Source organism: Oryza brachyantha, chromosome 1, assembly GCF_000231095.2.
Source record: "Oryza brachyantha chromosome 1, ObraRS2, whole genome shotgun sequence".
Taxonomy (NCBI): Eukaryota; Viridiplantae; Streptophyta; class Magnoliopsida; order Poales; family Poaceae; genus Oryza; species Oryza brachyantha.
In genome coordinates this window covers 23905759-23927293 of record NC_023163.2, presented here as the reverse complement: position 1 = coordinate 23927293, position 21535 = coordinate 23905759, and the positions used below count along the sequence as shown (strand labels likewise).

Here is a 21535-nt window from a genome sequence, read left to right as displayed (position 1 = left end):
ATAAACAATGTTGAGAATGCCCTCTTCTATTCTCACTACATGTGAACTGGCTGGACAGATCTGCCTTCAGGCTTCAGGCAGCCACCCCCGACGCCGCCCTCCCCCAGCTCCCCGCCGATCTGCACGGTCGCCGCCGGCTTCCTCGGCCGCCGCCGGACCCGTGGCGCCTCCCCCCTCGGGACTCCGCGGCCCACCTGCCTCCCGGCCGCCGCCCCCTCCTCCGTCCGCGCCCCCCCGGCCGTCGCCGCCTCCCCCTGCAGAGCCGCGGCCAGGCTGCGTCCTCAGGCCCGGCGGCAGGTCACCGCGGCCATCCAGCCGCGCCATCCCCGGCCACCGTGGTCAGCTCGCCGCTTCGGGGCGGCGCCGGCAGTTCTCCTCCCCCCGGCAGCGGCAGTACCCGGCCGTCGTGATGCCAGCTCTCCTCCCACGGTAAACCCTATTTCAATTTTAGTGCTCTAAATTTTTTGATTAGTTAGTATACTGCTACGATTTTAGTTAGTGCATTTCCCTGAATTTAGTGTTTAGTTAGTGTGTTGAGATGATTTTACGGAGTGGACAGCATAACCGATTTGCATGGTAGAACCTAGAAATTATTTTTTGGAGTAAGAAATGACTTTAGTTACCGCTTATTATACTGAATTTAACGTTGATGACACAAATTCATGTATAATATGATTTATTATATGATGATGAATGCCTGGGAATTAATTTTAATGTTTGCAAATCAGCTGAATGGATGCATTTTAATGTTTGCAAATAAGCTGAATGGATGCTCTGTCCGCCTGGGTGCTGTTCGGTTTTTTTGCTGGGCGTTCTGTCGGCCTAGAGGTGTTTGGACAGGCTGCCATGCTTTTAAATTGAGCAGGGGCATTTTAGTCCTTTCACAAATCGATTTGGATGCAAAAAAAAAAGCAAATACAGCTTCAAATACATGAGAGTGGCATTTTGTTAAGAAAGTTAGATGAGGGGTGACATTTTTATAAGAGCATACTAGAGGGTGGCATATGGAGTGGCGTATAGTTAAATTTCTCCGAATCAACACCCTTGAACCCTAGGCAGGCTGAGGCAAGCAGGCAGCCGACGCCCTCCAGCCTCTAGGTTGTTGAGCAGAGAAAGCAGAGGGTGAGACCGTGAGAGGAAGGCACTCAGGCGCATGCAGTGGACGTGGGAGCCGGGGGGCAGGGGCAGCCACAGCGGTGCCATTGCCACTCGCCAGCAAGGCAGGGGCCGCAACGCGGAGCCTTCGCCGCCAGCCGGGCAGGGGCCAAGGGGCGCTGCCACATGCAGGCAGGGGGCAGCGCAGCACATGCGCAGGGCCGTCAGGGGCAGGGGCGGTTGCAGGGGGCAGGAGCTTCTGCCCCTGCTTGATTCCATTGGTAATGGGTAACACTTAATTCCTGGATTTTTTTTAATTATGTGATTTTTGGATTTAAGAAGATTTATGAAAAAGGGAAGGGGAAGATAAAGACACCAACGCTATAAAGAGGTAGATATGGGAATTTTGTTAGGTCTATTTAGCAGCAAATTGAATGATTGACTATTAAGTTTTTTTTGCTTAACAACGCTGTTGTGTGACTTATGTTTTTGTTATGTGTATATTTGTAGCTACTGGAACAGGGTTTATAGGGTACAAACCCAAGTGCCAATGCATAATTAAAAATTTATTATTGGCATGTCTTTATATTATTTTGCAATTCTTATATTAATCTATCTGAAATGTAGAAATATAATACATCGTTCCTCTTTGTTTGACCATGGTAGATTATTCATACATGAATGCTCCTCTCATGAAGCTCTAATGACTAGTGTTGAATCTTTATGTTGCTAAGGTATTTTTCAATGCTCGCTTCTATGTTTACAAATGGATTATGTTTCTTATGTTAAATGTTGGTTTCTAGGTCTAATTACTATCCTATATTATCATGTCGTTGACAGAGCAATGAATTATACTTAGTATTGTACTTAGTCAGAGAAATGAATTATACTTAGTATTGTACTTAGTCATGTGCCATACCTCATTTTTTGTTCATCCTCCGCCACTGGCCATTGACCTGATGCATGCGTTGTTTGGCTCGTTGGCTCGAACCCGAACTCCTTGAGATCAGCACACCGAGCATACTAGGAGGATGATGATGACTCAACCAACAAGTCATCGTCGAGTCTCCTCCGCTCCCGCCACTCTCTCCTTCCTCCTCCTCGTCGCCAGCGCTGCCGTTGCCGCACCACCGCTCCTTGGCGTTGCTCCCCAAGGTGGCCACATAGCCGCATGCTTAGGTGTCTACTCTTCATCTCATTTCGTCACTTCACTTACCGAATCGCTTCTGCAGACGAGGCGTACTTCACGCCGGATATCATCGCCTGCAGGGACGGCTTGGGATCCTTCCCGAAGAGCCGCCTCAATGATGGGTACTGCGACTGCTCCGATGGAACGGATGAGCCAGGTCTCCCACTACCTTGATCTCTTTTTCCGATTAGGCCGAGCTTAGCTGCTAAATGCGAACAGTGGGGATCCAGTCGATTTCTCATGTGTGACGAGATCTGATGGGATTATTCGGATGGATGCTATGATTAGTGTGATGGGAATGTTTCTCTTGTTACGATCCACTCGCCCTAGCAGATCTATTTTCCAATTCACCAAGGGGAGAAATGTGCGATTTTTACAATGCTTCTGAGGATTGTTTGCAGTGGTTTAACTAGAATAAGCTATTACTCGACTTTTGGGCCAGAATATTTCTCAGGCTTTTGCACGTGTACCTCCCAAATTGCTAGACAGTGTACTTTTTTTTAAATACAGAAGTTCATCAAATCACTTTTGTAAAGTAGATTTTTAATTTCATAGTAGTTAATTTCATCGTATATATTAAATAACTATAAAGAATCAGATAATCTTTCATCTTTCATCAACTAAAAGAACACAACCATAACGCTAACTGTGCCGCTGCAAAACATAGATAAACACATTTAGCTGCATGCTACGTCAAAACAGGTTTGTTGATAGTCTCTGTATTGTGGTGTACCTCATACTTGTGTCATTGTGTGTAGACAGCTGCAGTGGCAAGCCCCGGTATCCATTCCTGAAACTCTAAATACTAACATAGAACAATTCTGCTGAACTATGTGCTTTTCTGTTGCTTAATAAAGTAGTGGATAATAACACTGATGCAAAACATGTTCACTAACATAATGTTGCCCTTCACATTATCTGTGTCATCCAGGTACTTCGGCTTGTCCAGAGGGCAGGTTTTACTGTGGAAATGTTGGAGACACCCCCCGTTTCTTGTTCTCGTCTGTTGTGAATGATGAAATATGTGGTATGCTATTGATTTTTTTAAATAACAAAGTTAATCAGAAAAGAAGTACAGTCTTGTTTATCCTTATGTTCAAGTTCTCCGGTTTTCCCTTTTGATATGTGTAATTAATCTGTATATGCTTCATTTACATCCATGGAAAATAACTGACACTACTTTTGCATACTCTTCTAGATTGCTGTGATGGTAGTGATGAGTATGAAAGTGGCATCCGTTGTCCGAACACATGTAAGAACATAAATGATGTTAGAAAGGACGATGGTGTCGGTGTGAATAGAAAGGACATTATGAAGGACGAGGGTGTTGCTAGGAACATAAAGGATGTTACAAAGTATGATGATCGTAGTAGGAAACATGCACTTGATATAGAAGATCTTATCCAGAAGCTAAGAGGTATTATCCATGTTCTGCATGCCGTTGTAGATGTTGCTGTATTGGAATGCGATATGCATATTTGAAACATGATTTTAATTGTCCCGCTTGCAGGATTGAGAATGGCTGTGGTCATTGAGCTAGGGCTTGCTATATGTATATTTGCTGTCTGCTTTGCTCGGCGGCGCTCAAGAACACGGAGGAGACATTATATTTTGAAACGTAAGAAAATATCAGCTCTACATATTCAACCACTGTGTATTGTCGAGTAGGAATTTTGTAAATATACGAGCATTCTTTTAAGTAAAGGGCAGAACCCCTGCCAATAAGGGAAGGATATGAGTACAATAGTTGCAAAATAATGCCGGTTAGAACAGGACCAGACCACTTAGGCCAGTGGCATAACTATGATTACACTGGCTTGATAACCCCATTTTGTGAGTATCATGAGTTATAACCTAACTACTTGCTCTATAAATCATAAGATCTTATTTTACTTCTTTTTGTAATGGATTGATATCATAAACCCACCCTCTACATCCCAGGGATGTATACGGCTACAGATCTTATTTTACTTGCCAACGATGAACGATCGTATGATTTTGAAAATTGATTGGCATCTGTATTTGAGTATTTCCTTGGCGTTTAGCACAGTGAGACTACCGTCCGTTTCCAATAACAGTAATGGGAGAGGGTTTACCTCTTTTTCTCGAAAATAAAGATAAATAGTGAGGAATTTATTGATACTGTCCTTGTGTAATATTCCTACTTTGGCCAGTTTTTTTTTTTGCCGCAAAAGTAAAATTGCACTTTTACAAGTTAAGCATCTATGATCGTTAGTTGCATTTTTTGTTTATCAGCTTGTTGGAAGCTGTTGTGAACACATGACCCAGTTTATTTTTCAGTGCATTTTGATGGAGTATTATCGGAAACAGAATAAACTCACCAGAGAATATGTGCCTCTTTTTTCAGGTTAGGTGATCTGTCTCTCAGGACGTCGGAAGAATTGATACTAATTTCCAATCCTCTAAGCCTCCAGTATTCCAAGGATGCCGGTGAACAGGGATAGAGGAAGGGATATACGGTTGCTCATCGAGACGTCTGGAGCATCTGCATTGTCGGTCCAGGAAGAATGGTTTAGCGGAAAAAGGCATCACGTTGTATGAGTATAAGTATGTATTGTTATTGCTCATATCTTAAGTTTTAACAGCAGGGTTGCTAGTGAGGGCCAGGAGATTATCGAAGTCCATGTAGCGATGTACAGAAGTTTCGTGAATGTGGCCTCAGCTGGCGATACATTACAACGCTTGCCTGAAACTTTTTAAACTGTGAAGTTCCGGAGCATGAAGCGAGAGTGTCTGCAAGGCTGCAAATGCATATACTAAACTGTTGTTTGCTGCAAAAAGAGCTTTTATAGAACCTCAAAAGTCTCATTCTTGCCGTGAGATAATACATTGCTAACAGTGTTTTTTTTAATGCACTCTTTAACATCGCATCAGTTCGTTTGCATTTGGGCCGTTTAAAGAAAAAAGGGATGGAAAGGAGAAGTCCACTTTAGAACCCTCATCTTACCATCGAGTTCCATGAACATGCTTAAACCCTAAAACTGGATGTAACTCATCCTCCATTTCCCAAAACCGATAAAAATGAGACATAATAATCCAAATAGAATCCACATGCCAGTTATAAGAAAAAAAAAAAGAGAGACCCAAGTTATATGTCAGATTGATAGGTAAGGAGCAAATGGAGTTCGTCTCTCCCCATCATTCCTCGCTAGTGATGGCGGACCTCGGTGAGATGGTGTTGGCAGCTGGAGAAGCTAACATTTCCTCTTGTATTCTAATTTCGCGAAGAAGAAGCTACCTCGAGCTCCTCTTTCAAGTTGCTTGACTAGGACGACCTCGTGCTTCCATCCTCTAGAGGCGGTGACCACAACCCATTGATGTGATTGTCGCAAACCTTTGTAGCTTCATGTTGGCTTTCCATCTCCAATTGTGGGAGCCCAGCCATCATGTGGCCCTCTTTATATCTGTTGTGCTCCTCCAACTAGCATACCAAGCGTTGATGCAACTGACCTCCGCCTTCATCAATGTCGGCCAGTCGTGCTCATCTACCCACTCGTTGTCACCGTTGTTGGCCTGATATGCCTCGCACAAGAATGTCAACACATAAGAAACAAGAAGGGGCCAGTGCCACGATCTCCCACGTCGGCAACAGCAAAATTGAGAACCCATTCGCATCCGTCTTGAACCCCTCCACAAGATATTGCGAACGTGTTCCCCCTTGACATGAGCTGGTGACGGTGGCCTTGCTCGATGCCCTTCTCGCGGTGACGACAGTTGCGACTTCAACATGTCGTGGAGGACACACAACTTGACAAGGAGTTCATCACCACCTCGGGTACCTCGTCTTCCAATACTCTTTCCCTATTGAGAGTGAGGTGATCGAGAGAAAGCGATGGTGCTCTGATGGAATGACAAACATGAGAATGGTGGCTTGCGTCGACTGTAGCGATAGAGGGGAGAAGAGAGGGAGGCCACTCACCAACTACATATGTGGAAGAGATAGAGAGGAGAGAGGGTGAGGTGGAGGAAGAGTGACATGCTAGCATGTGGATCATACTTTTTAAAATCCTTTTGTTTAATTGACACGTGGATCCTATTTTTTAAAATCTTTTTATCTAACTAACATGGGAGCCCTACATATCTTGTTCATTTTTTAAATTTTGCTTTTCAGTGTCACATCAACAACATTTGGGATGAGGGCTAAGTCAAACTACCTACATGGGTGCCACGTTAGCCAAAACATGCCTCATAAAATTGCCTTGGGAGCTTGATTGCACTAGTTTTGAGATATAAGAGATGCGTTGTAACCAATCTTGTGGGTTGGCGATAGAGCGGATCGGAGCCAAATTGGAGATGAACAATCCTGACCCCATTGGGATCCCGACCTTGATCGGTGTCCTATGGTGGATGACAAGAACACGATGCGACGACGGGCGTGGAGGTAGTGGCCGACGACGACAAGTGCAGGGACAGGGTGCATAGTTGGTTGTTGGCGCGGAGACGGGCACGAAATTGATGGAGGCATGGTCAACAGCAGAGAGGAGAGGTATGTGGACTTGTGGAGAGGTCGAGAGGACGCTGATGTTGAGATGGAGGTTGCGAATTGGCAACAGTTGTGGTGGTGTGAGAGAAGAGGAGGAGAGATAATTGGAGAAACTAGAGCTAGAGTTTATATGTGCTATAGTAATTAGGCCTACTGGTCTGAATTTGTAGTGAGCTATAACATTTTGGAGCCCTGTTCAGGAAATTTTTGCCCCATCCGGTCTGACGGGAAAAATTGTCATCCCGGACCTAAAGTGAACTTTTCCTAATGGATATTGTATGCCTCAGCCGTCTAACATACTTGTCTTAGGCGTTAGGCCGCATGATGGTAAATCCAGCCCATAATCTAGCATTCCGGCCCATTAGGGTTTTACACCACCTCCCCGTGCTCCACTTCACACTCTCCCCCCTATAAAGATCTGGATGCCACAAAACCTTCCGCGCCGCCGCCATCTCGGAGCATAGTAGCACGCCGCCCCCCGGTCGGCCCCCCCGACCAGCGACCTCGGCAGCTCCGGCGAAGATGGGTGCCTTCAGGGTGAGCGACATCTCTCTCGCCTCCTTCCCTCTACCTTGAGGATGTGTTCGATCTCGCGAGATCTGACCTGACGTTTGCTTCATTCTGGTTTGCGCCGCCGCGCAGTTCCACCAGTACCAGGTAGTGGGGAGGGGCCTGCCGACGCCGACCGACGAGCACCCCAAGATCTACCGCATGAAGCTCTGGGCCACGAACGAGGTCCGCGCCAAGTCCAAGTTCTGGTAAGGATTTGACCCCCTCGCGAATGCGCCATTGCTGCGCGCTTGTTTAGGTGCTTGGATGTTGTCCAGTGAAGTTGGATTTACTTTGACTGCGTGCAGGTACTTTCTCCGCAAGCTGAAGAAGGTGAAGAAGAGCAACGGGCAGATCCTTGCCATCAATGAGGTGAATTCTTTTTCCATCTTTCACCTTAATCGCATTTGTGCATCTCAGTGCTGGAGTTGGAGTATATCATTGCTTAGAGGACTCATACCTTTGTAACTTCTGACTGAAGGGTGATACCTTAACTTCTAATTGATGGTTGCTATGCTGTTGCTAGTTTAATTGCTGCAATGTAGCAATCATTCGATGTGTCGTACATTGTCGTTATACAATGCTATCCTATTTCACTATGTCTTTCTTCCAAGCTTGTCTAGTGGTATCTACTAGTACTTAGTATTGTTTTTTTCTGAAGTAGAACTATGTATTCTTGTGTAGCTGTGTCAGGAATTGTTCTGATTCTTGTGCATTTCACTCCTGGTGACTTTATTCAGATCATGATTGTGGATGCATAGTGGTTTGAATTATTATTTACTTTAGTTTTTACTGAAATCATTTTCTTTTTCATTAGCTTGTCTGATATACTATCTTTTGGTTTTATCTGCAGATTTTTGAGAAGAACCCAACCACTATCAAGAACTATGGCATCTGGCTGCGTTACCAGAGCAGGACTGGTTACCACAACATGTACAAGGAGTACCGTGATACCACCCTCAATGGTGCCGTTGAGCAGATGTACACTGAGATGGCTTCTCGCCACCGTGTCAGATTCCCTTGCATTCAGATTATCAAGACTGCCACTGTCCACTTTAAACTCTGCAAGCGTGACAACACTAAACAGTTCCACAAGTCAGATATCAAGTTCCCACTGGTGTACAGGAAGGTCAGGCCCCCAACCAGGAAGCTGAAGACAACCTTCAAAGCATCAAGGCCAAACTTGTTTATGTGATCAAAGTTGCCCTGCCATGTTCTGTAAGATCTGCCAGTATGGTGTAGTACTAGTTCAGATGAATCTTAATATCTTATCCATATGAGGCGTATTGTTTTAAAAGTTATCCTTTTCTGTTGCTTTGTGATCATCTGATGCCCTATACTGATAATTGCCTGTTCTGCTGATATTAATTTACTGAAATATCTAAAAGGTTGTTTGCTCACACACTGCTCATGGTAGCCCAATTGAAGATATGTAGGATCAATTTCTAATTGATTTGTCTTTCAAATTTTCTGCTATATGTGCAAATCTTAGTTATTTGCATTGTTTCTGTTTTATGTGCTTGTTACTTCCCCTAAAATTAAACACATATATGCTAATTCTTCATGATTGTTGTATTTTCCATGTTTGTGCATTACATTGGTTGTTTGTTTGGCGCAAAGCTAAGAATTACCACCCCTGTGCCAAAAGACAATACTTGTCCAAGGTGCATGGCTAAAATTAAATTCTTTTTTGGACAGTCTATTTTGGAAGTATGAATTACTGTCCTGTTTCTGTTATATGTATGTGATTCTTTTAATACTGTTGGTTGGAATATTGGTGCAGCACTCGGTAGTGATTTCAATTGGCCATAAACATGATCATGTAGCATTACAAACATACTTTTAAGTAGTAAGACGGGCAACTTTGCCAAGGTTACCAACAGTTAATTTGGTTTCCTTTTTTTCCCTGTTGCCAATATCAGAGAGCTGCTGGGTACTTCTTTTCTGTAAACCTTGTGGTTTTATGGATAAGCATCCTAGCTAACATCATCTGCAATACTAACATTGTAGTTCAATTTTCTTATTGTAGCCTTTTCGTTTCTTTTGCATTCTAGTTCACTGTTTTGTGCCACCAAAAATCTGTACTGTTCTCATTTTGGACTTAATATTTCTGTTCCTATAGTATGCTGGTTTTAGCACTTTTTGCATGTATTACTAATTACAGCTTTATGTTATTTGGCAGTTCTTACTGCTATTAAAATTTACTCATGCTGTTTTTGTTCACACTTTACTATTTGCATTAGCTATTTGTGAGAAGTTTCATTAGGCAACTTTGCCGAGGTCACCAAGCCATAATTTGGTTTCCTTTTTTTCCCTGTTGCCTATATCATTAGTTGCTTGGTTGCTTGAACTCCACTAACCTATTTGGTTATTTGGTATGCATCCAAGCTAACATTACCTTTTATACTCATCAGGCTTAATTTACCGTTGTCAAAGTGATTGGTTTTAACTAATTTTAGCCCAGGGTGGTCTGGTTTGTGGACTGAGATCAGCAAGAGGGGTATCACCTCCACCATCTTTTTCGCTTATGCTTATAAGCTAAAATTTGAATTTTCAATCATAATTTTGAAATTGGTTTTGGGGTTTTTTCACCGAAGTTTATTTTCCATCCTTGGCTTTAGAACGCTAAGAATGTGGTATATAAAATTTTATTTGTAAATTATTTTTTGTTTGTAAATATGTTGTCCAAACCATCACCTGCTCGTTTTATGTTCCAGTTACAGAATAGTTGATCACCTTATCGTCATGGCGATTATACATGTTTGTTGAGCGGACTGTGGATGTGTACACAACTCATAATATCTCTTTAATACACAACAGTTTTTGTATTTTCTTTTGTTGGTTTGCAATGCCTAGTGAGGTCATGAATAAAATGAAGGATGCGTACACTCGGGGTTTGTTAAGTTTTTTAGCCCTACATCACATCGGATGTCCGGACTAATAAAAAAACCCATTTCATAAATGAGCGGTAATCCGCCAGACGAATATTTTAAGCTTAATTAATCTATAATTAGAGCATGTTTACTGTAGCATCATATAGGATAATTATAGATTAATTAGGTTTAATAGATTCGTCTCGCAAATTAGTTCAAGATTATGGAAGATTATAGATATATTTTATTAATAGTCTATGTTTACTGTCTATAATAAACGTTTAAACATTTAATGGGACTAACAATAAGTAATTTGTCCCAAACATCATCCTGTCTTATCTACAAGGTCGGCTAGGTAGAGGATACTTTCCTGCTCTGTTTGAGTGCCAGTCCAACTATGATATTGTGGATTCAATATATGCAAAATGCAAGCATGGTACGAGATGTGTGATTCGGTATTATAATAATAAGTTGGCTTTTCCTTGTGAAATGTTGTTTTGTTTCGACTTCGCGAGCATTTGAAGCAAAACAACATTTAGAGAATAGATGTTAGCGTTGTATCTAGCTATAAACTTAGCATATCTAAGAGCTAGGTAACTTTTGTTTCCTAAATATGATGTTTTGACAAGTCTCTAAATAATATGTCAAAGAAAAAGAAAATTGTACTAAATCTTGAATAGCAAAACGAAATTTAGACCCCATCCATGCCGATCCGTGTCTGGCCCGCGCGGTGGGTGCATGCGACGTGGTCCAGGCTCGCTATCAAAACTTGGATATAGGCGCAAATGAGATGATAAATTGCTAAATTTTGAATTTAGAAAAGTAATATAGCAAATTGTTGGAGGGTGATTTTTTTTCAATTTACTAAAAGAAACAGGGATTGGGAGCAGGAATTGGAAACTCTTGAGATGCTCGTATATAACTTTCTTAATTATCACAAATATAACATGTGATATAATAGAAATATAAAATTGATCAAAAATACATTTTATATATGCTAATAAATGTTTTTTCTTCTATTATATATATACACACACACACACATGAAAATTTTAAAGTGTAGGTGGATACCGAGAATGGTCCTTAATTAAAAAAAAATCTCAACTGAAGTGCGTATAAATACAAACGCCTCAAATAATTGTGTCCTTTTTACACTATGAAAGTTTCATATAAGTAGCTTTTAGAAAATTTTTATATAAAACTAGAAGCTTAAAAATATATTTGCAACAATCGAAAATTGTAAGCATCCTTTATAATAAAACTGTTTTGTACTTTTAGGATTACGGTTGACCATTCGTTTTATTTAAAATTTATAGTCCAAATATGTAAAATTATAATACATACTTAAAGTTCCTATAATAATAAATCATATTATAATAAAATAATTAATAATTATATATATTTTTTAATAAGATGAATGGTTAAAAGTGGATCTAAAAATCAACTGCGTTATATAAAAAAATAAAATCAACGGCGTCATATAAAAAAATATAGAGGAAATATAGTTTAACTTGACGAAACAATGGAATACTGGAATAGACATCTGGTTCGTTGTGTGTGATATTCCATTTCTACATACGCATCAGTCAACTGATGAATTCCGACAAGAGGTGTGACTTGTCAAAGCAATACTACTCTCTGAAGTCAAACCTGCATCAATCCACCCACCGTGCATCGTGTTCTTGCATTCGCACTCGTTCTCTTCCCGCACCGCACCAACCCCCAATCCTACTCCTACCCTACCGCTCCGCTACTTACACCATCCCCTTCCTCTGCCCCGGCTCCCCTCACCAACTTTCATGCCTCCACCCAACCCATTCTACCTGAAGTAGGCTCACCTAACTCGAGCTCCCGTCTCCCGGAATTTAGTTCAGGCCCCTGATGGCGCAGCAGCAGGCGAACTCCGACGAGGTGCCCACCAACGCCGCGCGAACGAAGCCATTTTCCTTCTCTTTGTCTCGGCCGGGGTTCAAGGAGGAGAAAATCACGGTGTTCCTTTCCCCCGGTGCAGGTGGTGCTCGGGCAGGAGATCGGCGGCGCGAGGGTGGCGACGCTCAACCGGCCGCGCCAGCTGAACGTCATCTCCGATAGAGTGGTACGATTTTCTTTCGTTTCGTCCGTTCCGATCTCTTAGCCGGGGAAGCACCTGGAATTTGTGATTAACTCGGCTGTTCTCGGTTTTCTGCTTGCAGGTGTATCTCCTTGCCCAGTTCTTGGAGAACTGGGAGAACGATGATAATGCCAAGTTGGTCATCTTCAAGGTGCGTGCACTGCCCTCTAGCACTCTGCACTGATAAAGCTCTACGGCAGTACTGATCAGAATTTAGACACAGGGTTTAGCCTAGTGCTGTCATGCATGATTTGATTCCAGGGAAGCTTCTCAAGCACATCATTTGATTTATTACTCCAGAGGAAGGAGGGATAAAGTCCTTGCAATGCATTAGCACTTGGCCTGTACAAACCATGAAACTTTTTGCTTATAAAGGAATCAATGCAATACAAATGGTGCCTAACCAACATTTGAACTTTACTCAGTAGTCAGTGCTAACCTTTTGTTCAGAAAGTCTGGCGATAAGGTAGAATTCAAATGAGGTGTCCATCTTGTCACAAACGAACATTTCTGTTTCCGCTCTTTATGGTATTCTACTATTCAGTATATGAATATAAAGCCTGATGATGAATAGGGGGCTGGACGTGCATTTTCCGCTGGTGGGGACCTAAAGATGTTCTACGAAGGAAAATCAGGTATTATTATAAGACTTTCAATGTAACACCTTACTGTATAATTTGATTTCCATCCTCTGATTCACGTTTGCATACACTTGAACGCATTGGAGCCTATTAACAGAACTCCTTTGCAGATGACTCCTGCCTCGAGGTTGTGTACAGGATGTATTGGCTTTGCTACCACATCCACACGTATAAGAGACCCGCGGTGATGCCCTTTTCATTTTTGTCGGAGGACGATTTCTATCTTGTGAGGTGAATTCGGTACTCAAATTCTACGGAATATTTCAATTCATGCAGGTGGCTCTTGTTAATGGACTTGTCATGGGTGGAGGTGCAGCCATGGTTGCTCCTCTGAAGTTTGCAGTTGTCACCGAGAAAACAGTAAGCAACACTACTCCAGCTCTTCTTGGCTTTTTTGCATGCCCTATTGTTTTATATACTCACTCCGGTCAAAAATATTTTTCCGTTAAAGTTAAGATTTTGGTCAAATTTCTAAAATCCCGACAAGAAAATTTGTGTTGAAATAAATTTATAAAATCTAATAAGTTTATGATATAATGATAATACTTTTCAAGGAGAATCTATATGCATTATTTGTTTTGTATTTAAACTAAGCATTTAAGAAATTATCGATGATCAGAATTTTAGAAGTTTGATGAAATCTTGTCTTAAACGATAAATATTTTTGATTGGAGCGAGGACTTATATGCTTGTTTATCGGTGTGCTGTATCAATATTTATATCACACACATCTAGATGTCAGTATATGTTGAATCTATCACACAGCACTCTCCTATTCTTGAAATGGGCCCATTTGTTATCTTGATTACTGTGTTTTGGAGTTTCACAGTCATGATCCTTTTCTTTGTGTGTAGGTCTTTGCAACCCCTGAGGCGAGTGTTGGATTACACACAGACTGCAGCTTTTCTTATATCCATTCTAGACTTCCCGGATATTTAGGTAAGTACTGGATTGCATTTTTCATTCAGAGGTCAAACCGTCAAACCAGATGGTAAGTCGCATGGCCTAACTATAGGCGCATTGTACTCTTGAGATGTAATGAGAAATCTGGCCGTGACATGTGTGACAAACATAACATATATTAGGACAATATGGTTCCGTAATGTATTGCTTGACATAGATCTTTGTGCTGATCTACTTATTCTCTTCTGGAATATTTCTTAGGGGAGTACCTGGCTTTGACCGGTGCTAGGTTGAATGCAAAGGAGATGATTTCTGCTGGTTTTGCTACTCATTTTGTTCCATCCGAGGTAAGGCATTCAGCATTAATCGTTCATATCCTTAGGACAGTCCCTGTGCATTATTTTCTCCTTGATTGTTCAACATGTGGCTCGCCAAATCAAAATGTTTGTTCTTGTTGTTATATCGTGCTTCTGTGGTTGGACTAACCAAAATGATTGTGATGGCAGAAAATGGAAGATCTTGAAAAATGTTTGCTGAATCTAGACACAGGAGATGAGTCTGCAATACAAGCTGCCATTGAAGATTTCTCAACAGATGTTCAACCTGATGAAGACAGTATTTTAAACAAGTTAAGAACAGATGACTATTTCCAAATGGAGCTCATTGCACATGCATTCCTATTCTTTTATTGCAATAATTTGACACCGGAATGACAATCTTACTTCGATAGGCTCCCGACTATCAACAAATGTTTCTCCGCTGAGACTGTCGAAGACATCATAAAATCCTTAGTAAGGATTCTTTCAATTACTTGTTTGATATGTGCTGAGTTCATCCGACTATAGCATATTCATTTTGATTTCATGCTATAAAAGATGCTAAACAACAATAATAAGCAGACATCATTCATCTTATGCCCAAAAATACTGTCAACCAATAACTTGTATAAAAACACATGATACGTGCACCAGTCACTACCAGTCTTCACTGCCCTATAAGGCTATAACAAGGCAATCCACTATTTCCTGCACATCATAAGAGCAAGTTCAATAGTACAGCCAATTACTAGCTCCAATTCATCTATAGTCAATCTAATAGTCAATTCATACAATAGTTACATACAAAACATCAATACATGGTCCCACATGTCATACAAATTAGTAGCCCACTTCTCTTCTCTCTCATCTCTTTAAAATATGCTTATAGCTGGATTATAGCCTGCTATTGTCCCTGCTCTAAGTGGCGTCTTTTTTTTCCGTTGTTAAAGGAATCAGAAGGGAGTATTGATGGGAACCAATGGATAGCTCCGGTACTGAAGGGTATGCGGAGATCATCTCCTACTTCACTGAAGATGACTCTGCGATCGGTACAAACTCTGACATCGTTTCCTAATGTTGAATATTTTGTCTTGTCTTCATAATATTTCTGTGCTTCTTGTCAACGGTGATTTTTATCTTGTGCGGTGTACTAATTTTGGCATTTGTTATGTATCGGCTTAGTTTATCTTGTGCGGTGTACTAGTTTTTGACAATTGTGATGTATCGTGGTGCATTGACAGCTCTTCTCTTTGCACAATGCAATAATATATTCGCGCAAAATACTAATGATTGTTCTTAACTCTTCAGATCAGAGAAGGTCGGAAGCAGAGTCTGCCGGAATGTCTGAAGAAGGAATTCCGACTTACAATGAACACTCTCCGATCTGTAGTTACTGGTGATGTTTATGAGGTATTGTGATTTGCTACCATGGGAATAAATGACGATGGCCCTTGATAAGGGCAAGACTAAGATGTCATCCTAATAATTGCACTTAAAACATGGCAGGGCATTAGAGCTCTTAGCATCGACAAAGACAATGCCCCTAAGGTTCTCACACACGCTCTCTCAAACATCTATATTGAAATTTAGATTTTTCTACACAATATTGTTTCTTAATGCTTGTTGCAACACAGTGGAGTCCTGCCACACTTGAGGAGGTCAAGAACGAGGACATCGACCGTCTTTTCGAACCATTCAGTTCAGAAAAGGAGCTCCAAGTCCCATCTGACGATTCCAACAGGTGAACGATAACTCGGAAGTCCAAATATTTCTCTACCATTCACACAAACAGCACTGTGTCCTAATCAGCTGCGTTATTTCCAATTTCGACATGAACAATGCGCAGATGGAGCGGCAAATTTGAGAACACAGTCCATACCAGAGCTTCACAGTAATTGGCAGCAAAAATCGATGTTCATTCTCAACCCGACATAAGAGGTTTCACAGTTTCAGTGTGACAGCATGTTTGGATACCCGTGCCCCATGTATTCTCAATTTCTCGTAGTTCCCTTTATAACATTGCAACCAAACATTCGAATATTACATAACGCATACCCGTGCCACCATGTATTCTCAATTTCTCATAGTTCCCTGTATTACATTGCAACCAGACAATCGAATACTACATGACGCACAAAGCAATAACGCATCTCTAATGTTTTGCTACACGCTGAAGCCAATGAATGAAACTTTTCCATCGTGTGAATTCTGTAGAAGAATTGCAACCTATGAGCGTAAAGTCTAGGGAGAGAATGTAGGTACGAATCACGTAGTGTCCTGGAAGCCCTATGCGTTGTTGGGCTCCAAAGGATACTCTAACTCCAAGTAGTTCTTGTACTTGGTAGTTATCTTCTTTGCGGGGGCTCTCCTTACTTTCAAAATTCTCCTCACAGCAGCTTCTTGGTCTTTTGGAAACTCCAACCCCATCTTCTTCAGGTTCGTTACTTGGGTTAGCAGAAAGATAAGGAGTTCCTTCTGGTACCGTTGAGGCTTGAATCCAAGAAACCTGAGTTGTTCCAGGCTCTCGGTTAGGCATGATATCTCTGCAAGCCTCTCCTCATGATCAGCAAAATTTGGCGATGCAGCGTCCTCTTTTGCATCAGCAGCCTAGCATGAGGTAGGTGGATTAATTAGTGGTAAATCTATTGATGGAACTCAATATAGTAAGATGCTATGGGTTGAATATGAATGCAAAAGTGAATGGATGATCTTTTATACCGAGAGAGTCAACTGTTGCAGATTGGGAGAACTCTCAAGCAGCTTCAGAAGGAAAATAAGTTCTGATTCATTTGAGAAATCCAAGCTCACCGACAGTATTCTCAAGTCTTCAAATGTAACTGCCAACTTTGGAGTTTCTTTATATTCAGATGACAACAACTACAAAATAAGACAAATTCAGCAGATTGAGATAGATCAACATACGGAAGATCAAGGGTTAAACATGTTCTTATTAGACCACATTAGCATTCCTTTCTTTAGTTCTGTGTGATGTACACTCCAGTTATCCATACTACTACATAAGATACTTAAAGGAGCTTTTTTCCTATCCTTAAGGAGGTACCAAGAGATATCAGAGATATCACTGTTTTCTATGTAAAATCTGGTAACTTAAGGTACCAAATTTTAAATAGAAAACAGTGGTACCTCCTCAAGGATGGAAAATTGCTCTACTTAAGAAGTCCATACCTCTATATCACATAACAAAGTTTGACATACCAATTATCCTCTCATAATATACGTCCGAACAACACATTTCCTGATTAGATTCAGTATTCATGAGAAATTGACAAGGAACATGTAGCCTAGATGATTCCTATATCAAATCATTGTATTGATGTCATCTAAAACCTGTTTATATCATTATATGATTCCATTAATCACAATTCACAACTTAATTAACGCATCATAAGCAGTGCCTGTTTGCCAAATATACCGACATTGTGTGAAACACATTGCAGCAGCTAACGAATCATGGGATGCAAATTATGCAAGAGACTTCACCTTAATGGCAATGCCTCTGAGCGTGAGGCATGTCAACCCTGTGCCAGCATCTAAGAACGGCCGGATCCTGAGTTGCAGTCTGTTACGCGGCCTGGCGATGTGCAGGTATGCCTTCCTGATCTCCGGTGCAGGATCCAACCGCACCACCTGCACCTTGGGTCGCGTGTACAGCGCGACCGTCCTCAGCCCCACCATCTTCATCCTAACCCCGCGCTGCTCCAGAGCTGGCTTGAACAGGAGGTTCCTTACAGCGGACGACTCCATAATGCAGCTCCCGGCGAATCCCACGCAGTACACCATCTCCAGCGTCTGGAGCACGGGCGCTGCTTCGAGGACGACGTTGATCATCCGCTGGGGGATGGCAACGCGGATGAGCTTGAGCGTGCGGAGATGGGGGCACGCGGCTGGGCACCAACGCGGCAGCGCGCAGGTGTCGAGGGAGATCACGGTGAGGGTGCGGATGGAGAGGATATTCTTGGGGAGGAACCCGCTGCGACGCAGGCGGACGGTGAGCTCGGAGACGCCGCGGTCGGCGGCAGCGTCGAGGAGGCGGTGGAAGGCGGCGGCGGAGACCCCGCGGGGCGGCTTGAAGGAGAGGCGGCGGAGGAGGGACGGCCGCGCGGCGAGCGACGGGAGCGGCAGGGTCGGGTCGACGACGGACGCCGAGTCCACGCGGCCGAACTTGGCCCGGACGAGGATGCGGAAGCGGCGGGAGAGGACGGAGAGCGTGACGGCGTAGCGGGTCGAGAGGCGGGAGAAGATGGCGAGGAGGACGTCGTCGGGGAGGCCCGAGAGGTAGTCGGGGCCCCCTGCTCCCCCGCCGGCCGGTCGGCGGCGGCTGCGGCGCTTGCGTGGGGCTCGTCCCATCGGAGCGGTGCCGCGCGGAATCGGAGGTGAGGGCTTGTCGTCGATGGATCCGGGTCGGGAGGAGAAAATTGCATATCTACCGTGGCAAACGAAGGATTTGATGGGTTTCGTCTCAATATCATCTAATGGTTGTGCGGTTTGATATTTTAACATTTTGGCTGTTAACTCTATTTTAGTGATTTTTTTTCCTAATTTACCCCTCCCAACTCATTTTCTCTATATATGCGCTATTTGTTTCGTATCAGGTACGCAAAGTTGATGTTCTCTATTTTTTCTTATCGCACATGACGGTATATTTTATTTTTTATTTGTCGCATGCGTATTCTCCATTCTCATAGTATTTTTTTATTTACTCATTTTTGACAAATAAAAAAAATATACCATCATGTGCGATGAGAAAAAATGAAGAGCGTCAGCTTTACGTGCCTCTTGTACGATACAAAAAATTAGAAGAAAATAGTATATGTGTGACACATATGGAGAAAATGAGTTATGATAGGTAAATTAGAAAAAAAAATACTAAAATGGAGTTGGCAGATAAAATGTTAAAATAACAAATCGTATAATCATTTAGATGATATTTGGGCGAAAGCCTGGCATTCTAACGAATCGCTCCGTTTACTATGGTACCGTGCGAGTTGCGACACGTGCGATGGTTTCCGGTTTCTCCTCTCTAGGGTTAATTCTAAATGTAGGTGCAGATAAGAACTAGAAAGCAACATTGCATATGGAAGTTCTTTGAGTAGTAAAAACTAGTCTACGGGTACCTAGTCTTAAGAGTGGGCGGGGCATGCCCTATACTATCTTATCCAAAAGAGGTCGACCCTCCAGCTCTAGTTCCTTAAAAAAGTGGATTTGCATATTGGTACCATTGCTTCATAGAAAGGGCATTTTGCTTCCTTCTAAGGTTATGCCTCACTATCAATAGAAGATTCAGTCAACGCCTAGAGATGTTCCATTCTAGACGGTGCGGGCGGCAAAGCGCCATTGTCAGCCACTTCCACTCTCCCACTAATACATTCAAGTACGAAGTTACCTCCAACTATTGGTAATGCTTGCATCGAGATATTCGTAGAGACTAGCTATAGACTTTGTGAGTCAGTGTGCTCATTAATTAGCCAATTAATTCACCAGGACAGTAAGGATGGAGCTGCTCATTCCACGATTGACAAAGCTAGAACGAGCTCTCTCTTACTTAGAAAGAGTGTCACATACCTGGTAGGTCTCTATACTGGCACGCACACCGCACACGACACACTGCACAGGTCAGATTTGACTTGACACAGCCACACGGGCGACCACAGAGTCCACTCCACTGGTGAGTCGAGGCCTGCTGTCTCGTGATGGACAAGGGCACAAGGCCCATTGGGCTTTCTTTGATCATTGTTTCAAGGGAGGGCCATACAAAATATAGGCCTTAAGTAAGTTAAGGAATTTATTGATGACACAAACAAACTTAATCTAACGTTCTGTTTGAGGATGTAATTTCTTTACGGAATCTACATGTGTCTAAAAGTACCTAAATAATACCAAGACTCTAAAAATCTGCTATTGTAAGTTTAGAAAATGAGCTAGACTTTAGAAGCTAAGAAATATATCTTTAACAGTTTATCACCATTTGCCTTCTCACCGGTCGTTTTTTTTCTTAATTGTAAGCTAGTTCAGACAGGTCTAAGCCTCATGTTCTGCATGCACAAATACTTTCAGTCTTCTAGAGTTTGTCTCCTCTTGGAGAACACACCCGCAATATCTCATCATCATGTAATATGCATTGAAGTGAGGTAGAAAACTTGTCACAGTTCCTTTCTCGTATTCTATAATATTTTATTTTTTCTTAAATATAATGCATTCTATGTTGTTTTGAAAAAAATAAAGATGAAGTAATAAGACTATAATACTCCTTATTAATATAGAGGTTAAGTGGGAGTAAAATGGATAGGAAGGAGATGATTGACGTGACAAATTAAATAACATGGCAAAATACCCTATATCCGAAGATGAAATTCAAACCCTACAGAGTATCTACCAAGCTATGTTAATCACATAGTTATATTAACATATGTACAATAACATACATTTTTTATGATTAGCTTGTATATACTTTGGAACTATGGAGTTTAAAAGATACAGACCTCATATTTCTTCCCCTATAATCTTATAACATTTGCGAAGCACAAACATTGAAACACAGAAATATTTAGGTCACGTTCTTTACCTCATTTTCCGAGCACGCTTTCTAGACTGCTAATTGACACATATCTCTTATAAAAAAATATTAAGTAAGTTATTTTAAAAATCATATCAATTCATTTTAAGTTTTTTATAGCTAATACTTAATTTGCTGTTATATTTTTCACGCCGGCTCCCTTTAACCGTGAAATATGACCTTAGAGGCTTAGACAACAACTCATCTAAATTTGATTATCCATATTGTCATTATATATATATATATATATATATATATATATATATATATATATATATATATATATATATATATATATATTAATCAACTCATCAAATATTGTTGTGCTCTCTTATCTTATGATAGGATATTGAGATATGGAGGAAGGAGAAAGAACATTCATATCTGAAATTTCTCTTTTTAATGTGGAATTGTGGATGATGCTCTATTTTAAACGATGAGATAAAGTTTCCAACCATTCTTTCTTACAAATACTATATTTTCAAAATGGACGAAGAGATATATAATATCTGCTTAGAATGCTATTAGTCATGCATCCAACACTGTCACCATCTGGAAACCTCACGTGCAAATACCCTCTTGTACCAAGAAGGCAAGAACAAAACACCCACCCTTGGATGACACAAACCCAAGGGCTACCGGCAAACCGAAACTGATGGAGCCCCAAATCAAAAACGCCCAAAAGGCAGCTGGAGTTGGGAGGAGGAAGAAACCCAGGAAGGAAAGCATACTCATTAGCCCACTTGCCCAAGCCAGCCAACACATCCCCCCCATCATAAT

General features: G+C 41.8%; 4 protein-coding genes across 5 annotated transcripts; 3 read left to right on the top strand and 1 right to left on the bottom strand.

The window, feature by feature from the left end:
* The first annotated feature begins 227 nt into the window (after nt 1-227).
* LOC102718123 (glucosidase 2 subunit beta) lies at nt 228-5099 on the top strand. Of its 2 annotated transcripts, XM_040520214.1 has the most exons (8): nt 228-429; nt 1762-1829; nt 2106-2250; nt 2328-2441; nt 3216-3311; nt 3483-3701; nt 3795-3902; nt 4653-5099. In XM_040520214.1, exons 3-8 carry the CDS (start codon nt 2127-2129, stop codon nt 4655-4657), a joined length of 666 nt encoding a protein of 221 aa, XP_040376148.1. In that variant the 5' UTR covers nt 228-429; nt 1762-1829; nt 2106-2126; the 3' UTR covers nt 4658-5099. The 2 variants fall into 2 exon arrangements, with proteins under 2 accessions (XP_040376148.1, XP_040376149.1); XM_040520215.1 differs by lacking the exon at nt 1762-1829.
* Nucleotides 5100-7184: 2085 nt separating this feature from the next.
* Nucleotides 7185-8737, top strand: LOC102717845 (60S ribosomal protein L18a). The gene is made up of 4 exons (XM_006644650.2): nt 7185-7325; nt 7431-7546; nt 7646-7709; nt 8191-8737. Exons 1-4 carry the CDS (start codon nt 7311-7313, stop codon nt 8530-8532), a joined length of 537 nt encoding a protein of 178 aa, XP_006644713.1. The 5' UTR covers nt 7185-7310; the 3' UTR covers nt 8533-8737.
* Nucleotides 8738-11977: 3240 nt separating this feature from the next.
* LOC102713870 (3-hydroxyisobutyryl-CoA hydrolase-like protein 5) lies at nt 11978-16229 on the top strand. Its single transcript, XM_006646265.3, has 15 exons — nt 11978-12121; nt 12222-12305; nt 12403-12471; nt 12895-12955; nt 13072-13145; nt 13238-13321; nt 13816-13900; nt 14126-14211; nt 14371-14492; nt 14595-14655; nt 15132-15230; nt 15490-15591; nt 15688-15729; nt 15816-15922; nt 16028-16229. The coding sequence occupies exons 1-15, from the start codon at nt 12092-12094 to the stop codon at nt 16074-16076; spliced, it is 1155 nt and encodes a 384-aa protein (XP_006646328.1). The 5' UTR covers nt 11978-12091; the 3' UTR covers nt 16077-16229.
* Nucleotides 16230-16259: 30 nt separating this feature from the next.
* LOC102717566 (FBD-associated F-box protein At4g10400-like) lies at nt 16260-18643 on the bottom strand. The gene is made up of 3 exons (XM_006644649.3): nt 17683-18643; nt 16900-17058; nt 16260-16788 (listed from the first exon to the last, which is right to left on the bottom strand). Exons 1-3 carry the CDS (start codon nt 18547-18549, stop codon nt 16468-16470), a joined length of 1347 nt encoding a protein of 448 aa, XP_006644712.1. The 5' UTR covers nt 18550-18643; the 3' UTR covers nt 16260-16467.
* Between the last annotated feature and the right edge of the window lie 2892 nt (nt 18644-21535).